This window comes from Tupaia chinensis, unplaced genomic scaffold, assembly GCF_000334495.1.
Source record: "Tupaia chinensis unplaced genomic scaffold, TupChi_1.0 Scaffold000037_4, whole genome shotgun sequence".
Taxonomy (NCBI): Eukaryota; Metazoa; Chordata; class Mammalia; order Scandentia; family Tupaiidae; genus Tupaia; species Tupaia belangeri.
The window spans coordinates 342991-353401 of NW_006159487.1; the positions used below are offsets into that span (position 1 = coordinate 342991).

The 10411-nt window shown below is 59.2% G+C and overlaps 1 protein-coding gene across 1 annotated transcript in view; it reads left to right on the plus strand.

The window, feature by feature from the left end:
* Positions 1-10411, plus strand: part of ROBO3 (roundabout guidance receptor 3) — a 39633-nt gene that overhangs the window by 12462 nt on the left and 16760 nt on the right. Inside the window, 1 exon segment of the mRNA XM_027772686.1 lies at positions 5933-6025. Within this exon segment, the coding sequence (XP_027628487.1) occupies positions 5933-6025 (93 nt within the window).

The window sequence follows — 10411 nt, forward strand, 5'->3', positions numbered from 1 at the left end:
AATTCTTGGCGCGGGTCCTACTTCTTTTTCATCCACTGCTGAGCTGAATCTTTTGCGAGAGGAGGACTAGGACCAAGTCTGGAAGACCCAAGGACAAGAGCCACCCTGCAGCCGACCCTCGGGCAGACCCTCGTCCCCAGCAGGCTCTGCTCAAGCCGGACCTTGCTGACTGTCTGAGAGGTCAGAGAGGGGCCTGAGGCCTGGCCTCCCACCCCACCTTCCGAACGCAAAGATCTATGGTCTTCTGCCGCCGGTGGGGGGCACCCTGCCTGCCGCCTGCCCCCTCCTTGTGGAACTCTTTATAAATGACCGTTTTGTATTTTGTCATTACTAGTTAAGATGGTATTTTTAAGTGGGGGACAATGAAAAAAGCGAATATATTCCCTCTTTTTAATTCAGCCATTGCTTATATTTGGTTTGTTTTCGCCCCCACGCTCTCGTTCGTGTCCGGGAAACGTCTGTGCGTGACTGGACACACCCCGAGTACCTCTCAGTGTGGTCACTGCACCTGTCCCAGCCCCAGGCCCGCTGTTCAACTTCCTTCTCTTCTTGGCCTGTTCCCGGTCCTGGAGTGGAGGGACATCCGGAGACATGGGTCCCTGGGATGATGGAGCAGGAAGCTGTCACAGTGAGGACCCCTTCATGACCAAGCAAAAGCCTCCGTGCTGCTAGTGCAGGGACAAGGGTCCAGGGGACTTGCCGGCCACTGAGCAAAGACTACTCCACTTCTGACTGGATTGGGACGCTGCTCAGAGCTGCTCCTACAGGTGTTGAGTGCTCACAAGTATGAACTCTGAGAGGACAGGAGTCGGGGACAGGGGTCAGGGACGGGGGTATGGGGATAGGAGGTCTAGGACAAAGGTCTGGGACTTGAAGTCTGGGGCAGGAGGTCTAGGACAGGTGGTCTGGGACAGGTGATCTGAGAACAGGCGGTCTGGGGACTCGAGGTCTGGGACAGGCGGTCTGGGACAGGAGGTTAGGCTTAGACAGGAGCAGGAGGCAGGGGCAGGCAGGGCCTGGAGGGGAGAGACGTGAGAGGAGCTGTACTGCCAGGAAGCATGGGTTCCAGGTCAGAACCCTCCTCCGTGTGGCCTGAAGCCTGGAAGCATCTCGTCTCACAGTGCGGGTGGGGATGAGGTCGCGGTGACGCTGGACTCCTGAGCGGGAAGAGGCCAGTAGGGCTGTGCTTTCTCAATGGGATCCCAGAAGGTGCTGGAAGCTTCTTGACTCCAGGGAGTTGAGCCCCAGAGGAAGTCAGTGAGAAGCAGTCCTTTGTGGGTGAGGACCCAGAGACCCACGCCGTCCCGTGCCCCAGGCGCAGTGGACACACCCACAAGTGCATGAGACCAGGCGTGAGGCTGGGAGCCCTCCGCACCTGCACCTCCCTCTGAAGGGGGTCACTCCAGGCGAGGGCACCGGCATCTTTACCTGAAAGCAGGACCCTGTGGGGTGTGGGGGTTCGATTCTCCTAGTCGGTGCGTTTGGCCTTCCCCACAGAGGGGTTGGGGGAGCAGTGGGACAGGGCATGAAGAGTAGCATCTACTTCCCACCCAGGATGGAGAGAGTGCAGAGTCTACAGAAATGAGCAGCCAGGGCAGCAGGCTTCGTGGAGAGCTGCATGGCTGAGCAGAGTGGCAGGGGGGACCAGGGGCTCGGGGGTGGCACCCGCCACCCTGTGGGTGAGGACCCAGAGACCCACGCCGTCCCGTGCCCCAGGCGCAGTGGACACACCCACAAGTGCATGAGACCAGGCGTGAGGCTGGGAGCCCTCCGCACCTGCACCTCCCTCTGAAGGGGGTCACTCCAGGCGAGGGCACCGGCATCTTTACCTGAAAGCAGGACCCTGTGGGGTGTGGGGGTTCGATTCTCCTAGTCGGTGCGTTTGGCCTTCCCCACAGAGGGGTTGGGGGAGCAGTGGGACAGGGCATGAAGAGTAGCATCTACTTCCCACCCAGGATGGAGAGAGTGCAGAGTCTACAGAAATGAGCAGCCAGGGCAGCAGGCTTCGTGGAGAGCTGCATGGCTGAGCAGAGTGGCAGGGTGCACCAGGGTCTCGGGAGTGGCACCCGCCACCATCACAGGGCCATTCTGTCACTAGGACTGCATGCAAGTGTGAATGTGCACACGAGCTGGCAGGGCAGGGCGGTCCTCCTTCTGTTGCACGCAGACTTCCTTGTGGAGCCCAGCGTGCCCTGCTCCTTCGGCGTGCCTTGAGGGTCAGCTGGAGTCTGACGCTGGCTCCTCCACAGGCTGGTGGGTGGGGTGCTGGCTGAAGCACTAGACTCCAAAGGCCGACTCCAAGTTTGAGTCTTGGACCTGACGGCTTGAAAAACATAGTGGCCCACGTGCATGCATGCCCAAAATACCAAGAGGAGGGCGGAGGAGAAGGGAACACCGTGCAGCCACCCTTCCTGGGGGCTGTTTCTCACTTCTCCTCCTCTCTTCCTCTCTCCCTGGTGAGTTATACCCTGTAGCAAAAACCAGACAGACAGACAGACAGAGACTGGCTCCTCCTTTCCCAGCCACACGTCTCTGGCGAGTCCCTTAGCCACTCTGTGCCCGAGGCCCCCAGCTGTGGAAGACGGTGCAAGGCACACATAGACTTGGAGCAAGCAGGAGACGGAGCACACATGAGCACTGACATGGCTGTGGCAGTGGTTGGCTCACAGGGTAGGCTACACCATGTGACTCACGTGTGCATGCACATTGGATGAGTACATTCCACACCACATGCGGAGATGAATGTGGGCCTGGCTCTCCAAGGGAGTCAGCTTCAGTGGCAGCTAGACACGTAAGAGAGTGCCTGTCACATGTGTGCCGTCACATGGGAACACACAAAAGTGCCTACCACGTGTGTGTGGTCACACGGGAACACGCGAGAGAGCGCCTACCACGTGTGTGTGGTCATGCAGGGCGACATGCAAGAGAGCACCTACCACGTGTGTGCGGTCACACGGGGTGACACGCGAGAGAGTGCCTACCACGTGTGTGCGGTCACACGGGAACACACAAGAGTGCCTACCACATGTGTGTGGTCATGCAGGGCGACACACAAGAGAGTGCCTACCACGTGTGTGCAGTCACATGGGAACATGTGAGAGAGTGCCTACCACGTGTGTGCGGTCACACGGGAACACACAAGAGTGCCTACCACATGTGTGTGGTCATGCAGGGCGACACACAAGAGAGTGCCTACCACGTGTGTGCAGTCACATGGGAACATGTGAGAGAGTGCCTACCACGTGTGTGCGGTCACACGGGAACACACAAGAGTGCCTACCACATGTGTGTGGTCATGCAGGGCGACACACAAGAGAGTGCCTACCACGTGTGTGCAGTCACATGGGAACATGTGAGAGAGTGCCTACCACGTGTGTGCGGTCACACGGGAACACACAAGAGTGCCTACCACATGTGTGTGGTCATGCAGGGCGACACACAAGAGAGTGCCTACCACGTGTGTGCAGTCACATGGGAACATGTGAGAGAGTGCCTACCACGTGTGTGCGGTCACACGGGAACACACAAGAGTGCCTACCACATGTGTGTGGTCATGCAGGGCGACACACAAGAGAGTGCCTACCACGTGTGTGCAGTCACATGGGAACATGTGAGAGAGTGCCTACCACGTGTGTGCGGTCACACGGGAACACACAAGAGTGCCTACCACATGTGTGTGGTCATGCAGGGCGACACACAAGAGAGTGCCTACCACGTGTGTGCAGTCACATGGGAACATGTGAGAGAGTGCCTACCACGTGTGTGCGGTCACACGGGAACACACAAGAGTGCCTACCACATGTGTGTGGTCATGCAGGGCGACACACAAGAGAGTGCCTACCACGTGTGTGCAGTCACATGGGAACATGTGAGAGAGTGCCTACCACGTGTGTGCGGTCACACGGGAACACACAAGAGTGCCTACCACATGTGTGTGGTCATGCAGGGCGACACACAAGAGAGTGCCTACCACGTGTGTGCAGTCACATGGGAACATGTGAGAGAGTGCCTACCACGTGTGTGCGGTCACACGGGAACACACAAGAGTGCCTACCACATGTGTGTGGTCATGCAGGGCGACACACAAGAGAGTGCCTACCACGTGTGTGCAGTCACATGGGAACATGTGAGAGAGTGCCTACCACGTGTGTGCGGTCACACGGGAACACACAAGAGTGCCTACCACATGTGTGTGGTCATGCAGGGCGACACACAAGAGAGTGCCTACCACGTGTGTGCAGTCACATGGGAACATGTGAGAGAGTGCCTACCACGTGTGTGCGGTCACACGGGAACACACAAGTGGTCTGGGCGAACCGTGACTGGAGCGGATTGCTGATGGAAGCACACTTCAGGCAGGTCACAGCATGGGGGACGAGGCTCCCACAGCAGGAGCAGAGAGTTGGTGGGTGGTGTAGACACCAGGGGGGTCTGGGGTGGGTGGGCGGAGGTGGTCTCAGGGACTTGGAGGCAGTCAGACTAGGGTGCTGGTGCCACCCGCTCTGGGACCAGCGCAGGAGGCAGGGAGCCATTTCGCGTTCCAGCGCCTCCGAGACAGGAGCGTGGTGCCGGCTCTAGCAAGGCTTGCTAGTGACCTCAGCCAGTCAGCAGTCCTCCTGCGTGGCGGCTCTGAGACCAGGGAGGGGACGTCGGAAGGTCTGCACCGGGTCGGCCTGGAGCACTTCAGTTACTGTGCGGTTTTACGGCTGGAAGCCTTTCTTCTGAATCCTTCCTGATTTCTCCGTCCTGCCGTAAGCCCTGAACCCCTAGCTGAACATGCCACCCAGTGTTCATGGCCCGGGCTCCCGCCAGCACCGCCACCCTGTTGCGTTCAGAAGCTTGTCGTCTTTCATCCTGACAGCAGCCACAAGGTCTGGACAGAACGCTCGGGTAGCCAAGTGGTCTGTGGGGCTGAAGGTGTGTGTCACCAGGTGCATCATGGGATAGGGTGTGCACCGATGAGCAGCAGCGGTCTCTGTGTGGGTGGGACCGCCTGTGAAGACAGCGGCCCTGCAGCCCAGCAGGAAGGACGGGGAGAACTGCTTACTTGTTCTAGGGAAACTATTTGTACCTTAGTCCTTAAGCCAAAATAAATTCTGGATGCATCTAGGATGCACGTGTAAAATAGTAAAGGCTAGACTCGTTAGAAGACAGGGGGGATCATCTTTGTCATAGTAGCCGAAGGAAGGCCTTTCTAAGTATGATGCATGTCCAAAGGGTGGAGTAGAAGACACGGATACATCAGGCCTTTTCTTCTTCTTTTCCCAGAGGGTACACTTGCCAGAGAGAGATGGACAGAGAGACAGAGAGAGGAGAGGAGAATGCACCCAGGGTGCTCCTCAGGCCAGCGGGGCTGGGACTCACACCCACAGATGGCCCCAGCGTCCAGCTGCCCTAAGCACGAGGCCATTGAGTCAACCTTGGCTTCATTTTTGTAAATCTGCCAAAATATTTCAGAGTTGAAAATCAAATGACAGACGGGGCCACCTTGCAACAGATTCATGAGAGACGTAGCACCCCCCAGTGCTGCAGCAGGGCAGGTCTGGACACTGCATGCACACGCCGACAGGCACATGGAAACCGGCTGGCGCTCTGCAGTCACAGTGTGGGCGTGGCGACAGTGGAGCACTGTCCTCGCTTCCCGGAGTGTGAGAACGTGCACACAACCTGCAGTCGGGGAGCGGAGCGGAGCCCCATACCCTGCTGTGCACCTGCAGGTGTGGTGCGTGCCGGGCACTTGGCAACAGTCCCAGAAATGTTAGACGCACACCCTTCCCACCGTGGCGCCCTGGGCAATGGACGTAGTCACGTTACTTTATATACCATCCTTCCCAGGCCCAGCTGTTTCACCTGGAAATCGGAGAGAACAGCCGGCAGTCGGCGAGGTTGTGCCTGCTGCTTGTGCGGTTCCGTGTCCCTTTCTTGCCGCCAGAACTGCGTCTGGCACAAAGTCGGTGCCCGCCAAGCACCTGCACCAGTGACTTCCCAGAACCACTCGGTTCACATGAGGACGGTGAACGGGACAGTGAGCTACAATGCACTCTGCGCTTTCAGTTGTATCGGAATGAAGGAGAGGGGTTGGGGTGCAGCCACATCCACTGGGGGTTCTTTTTCTCTCTGTGGCGAACGCACATGCAATTGGGCAATCAAAATTGCTTTAAAGAACTTATCCTACAGGTAGTCATACACATGTGCAAAGTGCAAGGTGCTTCTTTGTGACATTATGAAAAAATCTAAAACAATGTAAATCTCTATAAGCAGGGGACTTGTTACATATCTGTGGTAAAACCATGCAATGAAGATGAGGCTGTCAGGAAAGGGGGGTGGAGACACAGGCGCTGGCAAACTGCAGCACGGTGCACACATTGTCACATTCTTGTGTCCAAGGGATAGAAACCCAGGTTTACAGAGGCGTTAGAAATCTGGAAAGATGCACAAGAAGCCGTGAGTAGCTACCCCAGGCAAAGGGACTGCAGGGCCAAGGGCTTAATGGGCCTTCCTGTTCCAGGCTCAAGAGCACAGTGGGGAGGACAGGGGAAGCGCCTCCCCCACGCTGAGTTCATGCCACCACAGCTTCAGAGCTGACTTTACTCAGATATGGGGCGCTCCATGTAGCTAGTGAGGGTGAGGGCTGAACAAGGGCAGGTCCTAACCCGATAACTGGCGGCCTTGTGGGAAAGGCAACAGACACAGGGCTAAGGGTCAGGGGCTAGGCAGAGCAGGGCGATGCACTTGCGTGACCAGGTCGGCCAAGGGCTGCTGGCAACTCCAGAGGCTGGGGAGAGAGGAGGGGCCCTCCCCTGGCACCCTTGGAGAATGTGGCCCAGCAGACACCCCAACTTCAGGCCTCAGCCTGCAAGAAGTCAGTTCTGCTGCTCAAAGCCATCCAGCTGGTGGCACGTGGTCACAGTGGCCCCAGGACAGTCCTGACGCAGAGACAGAGACGAGGGGAGAGTGCTCCGAGGCAGTGGCTGGCGTCACTGGCCAGGCCTCCCTGAGCACAAGCTTGCGCGGAGCTCATGCAGCATCTCCTCTCATGGCACAGGGCCCTAGCCCCAGCCCGCTTAACTGGCACGGGTGTGTGTTTCCGCCCGCTTGCCTCAGACTTCCAGGCTTGGTCAAATGCATTGCAGGGTGTCTCCCCAGGCTCCGTCACTGCAGCCCTGTGGGCTAAGGGGTCCTCCTGGCCTGCTTATTATCTCAGCTGCTGCAGGGTTGGGCCAACAGACAGGCTCCTGCTGGGGTAGCCGCTTGTGCCTGCTTTCCAGCTGGGGCCGCTCATTGCTCTCAGTGCCCCCTCTGTCTGGCCCTGTGGCCCCCCAGGCCAGGTCACCGCCCCTGGCATCACCACTCTGAAGCCAGCTGCCCTGCTGGACCATTTGCCGGCATAGCATGGTGGTGTGGAGGCAGATGTCAGCCCCTGTGCCCCACCAGAGCACGCACATGCTCTGTGCAGCCTGGTGCTCTGGGGAGGGGTCCAGGCAGTGATGGAGGCGGCAGGCCCCAGGGGCATGATGGACTGAGCATGCGTGTGCACCGGGGAGGCCCAGCACAATCAGTGCAAGGTGGGGGCTGGCCCCAGACCTTCCTCCTGGCAAGCACATGCCAGCAGCTCACCACCACCAGCTGGCATGCGGGCAGAAGCCTCCGCAGCACCTCCAGCTTGGCCACAGAACATCCCCAGCCACATTCTCTCGCCTCTTTGCTGTTACTAGGCCGAGAGGGTTAGCCTGTGGCAGCTCCCCCCTGTCAGCACATGCATGTGCACACATGCATGCATGCGCACACAGACACGCACTGCGTGGTGTGTGTGGGAATGCAGGCTCCAACAGGGTCATGGTCCTCCTCTCCCCCGGCACATGCTCAAGCACACATGTGCGCACACACCCCTCATGTAGGGCTCTTGTGCTGTTGTGTTCACTCCTCCCCGCATGATCCCTGGTAAGACAAATCACCCACCACGTCCTGAAAAAGGGACATCCCCCTAAGGGGCCTCTCATCACTCCCAGTTCTGTCCCATGGCCTCTGCTGTGGAAACACACTTCTTCCTGCCAGATGCCAGAGCCTGGAAAGAGACAGTCTCTCCCTGAACTCAGTCCTGACTGTCAGCCTACGGGGTGATACACCGGCCAGGTGGGCCCAGGCAGGCTTCTCCCATCGTGAACACCCCCCGGGGTGGCATGGGTGCCTCAAAGCCACCCGCGGGCTGCAGGTTGGGACAGGGATGGGGAAGCTGCCTAGCCCTCTAAGTGAGAAGGAGAAGGTCTGAGTCGTGGCAATTTGTGGGGAGCAGCAGTCAGCTAACACCTTCCAGACTGCCCATGGGCACAGTGCAGAGAGAAGCAGGGTTTGAAAAGGTGGGGTCTGGTTCCAGCTTGCCTGCGGGACCTTGCGGAAAGAGGGGTGGGCTGAGAAGAGTTGCAGAAGAGCTGAGAGGTGTGATCTCTGCTGAGCCTTCTCTGCCCCCCTTCTGCCAGGTCCAGCCTTGGGACACTGGCTGGGGAGGGCTCAGGTCATGGCCGGGGACTTGTCCCCTGTGCACCCCAGCTGGGCACTCCACTCTTTTTTGGTGTTAGGTCTGAGCCGGCTTAAAGGAGAGTGATGCAGAAACGCAGAGAAACACAGAGGAGGGAAGAGCAGAGGGCCTGGGAATAGTGGCCGGAGAGGGAGCAGCGAAGTTTGGAGCAGGGGAGGAAAGGGCCGTTGTTTGTCCAGTCTCCAAACCCAGATGACAGGGATTAGGAAGCAGCCTTGCCCAAGGCTCAACCCGCCTCTGCTGCCTCCACTCAGGGGACCCTAAGCAAACACACCCTGATCCCCACATAAAGGGCCAATTAACTGCGCAGTCTCTGGGAGCAGATCTGCTAACAGGGTGACAAGCCCCTGGATGCCTGGGCGAGTGGAGGATTAGGGCAAGACAGAATCCACTAGGTGGGCACCCCCACACAGCGGGCCTGGCGCCAGGCCACGGCTTTCTGTGTGGGTGGCCCTGGTGGGATGGGACCAGGAAACCGTGGTCAGCAGGGTGCAGCAGGGGAGGGCCTGGACTGTGAACCTTGTTTGGACAGTACCGGTTGTCACCAGCTGTTTCTTAAGAAATGGGGAAACTGAGGCCCAGAGTGGGGCAGCTTGGATTGGCAGCAGCTTCTGGGTCGCTCCCTAGTGGAGGGGTACATTCCAGCGGGAGGTACTGGGTTGCCCCCATCACCTCTGACCGAAATGCGGGCTGGCCCTGGAGCGAAGGACAACCCTGCTTCGGGAAGCTGGTGTGGCCAGCCCTGCCCTCACCCAGACTGCCTCAGCCTTGAGGTGTGCTGGGGTGCGCCGCTTCTGGGGGCCAGGACCCTGCTGATAGGGAGGCTTTCAGGGCAGCCTGCAGGGCTGTGGGCGGGCTTCCCCAGGGACCTGGGTGGGCTGACAGCCTCTGGTTCCCCGAGTGCCCTCTGCCTGAGGTGCCCCCACTCTGGACTGGACTCAGTTTGCTCCTCTAGGAGTGCACAGCACCCACCCCTCTGACCTTGACATATCCAGCTGCTCCTCCCCATCAGAAGCAGCCCAGCCAGGAAAGTTGTCCACTCACACCTGGCTCCTGCCACTCCCTCAGTAAGGCCCTACCCAAATGGGGACACTTGTCTCTCGCCACCAAGACGGCGTGGCCCCTCTCCCAATGCCATCTCCAGTCTAGGAAACGAGGGACCGACCCAGTGACCTTTAAGGTCTGGCCCCAAAAAAGTCTGACGGTGGCAGGCTGGGGGGAGGGGCAGGTCTCCTCCCACAGCCATCAGGGGTGGAGCCTATCTGCAGGGCTTTGCACCCACCCCTCTTCTCTGGCACCTGCCTGCACAGGGACAACGTCACTCCTTTGTCTCGTCCTAGACAGCTAGGTCCCCTTTCAGTCTCTTCAAAAATGTGAAGGATTTCATAAAACGTCAGAGCAGAGTAACGCATGAAGCCGCCAGCTCTCCGCTCTCTGCCCCAGTTCCAGCCGGTTCTGGGTCTCTGTAGGAACTCCTGGATTAGGGTCTGGGGGACCCCGACTCCTGGGGGCGCGCCACCGGGCTCCCGGGCGTCACAGTCCCAGACCAGACTGCGGGCGCGCAAAGCGCCCGAGGCGACGCCATAGGTTCCTGTCTTCCGCAGCCACCTCCCGCCCCTCCTGGGATCCGGAGGGAGCCGGTTCTGAGACTCAGAGCTAAAGGGGCAGCTGCCTGCCCCCCGAAGGCCAGGAAAGGAGAGGAGGGTCCTGTTCTAAAACGGGGCAGCAGGGCAGAGTCGGACAGAGCCTCGTCCCTCATCCCGGGTGCTTTGAGAAAGGAGGGAACTGTCAAACGGGCGCGGGGCGGGGACTCCAGCTCCCCACGCCGGTCTCCTGTCCTGCCAGTGGCCGTGGCGGGGGGGGGGGGGCGGGGGG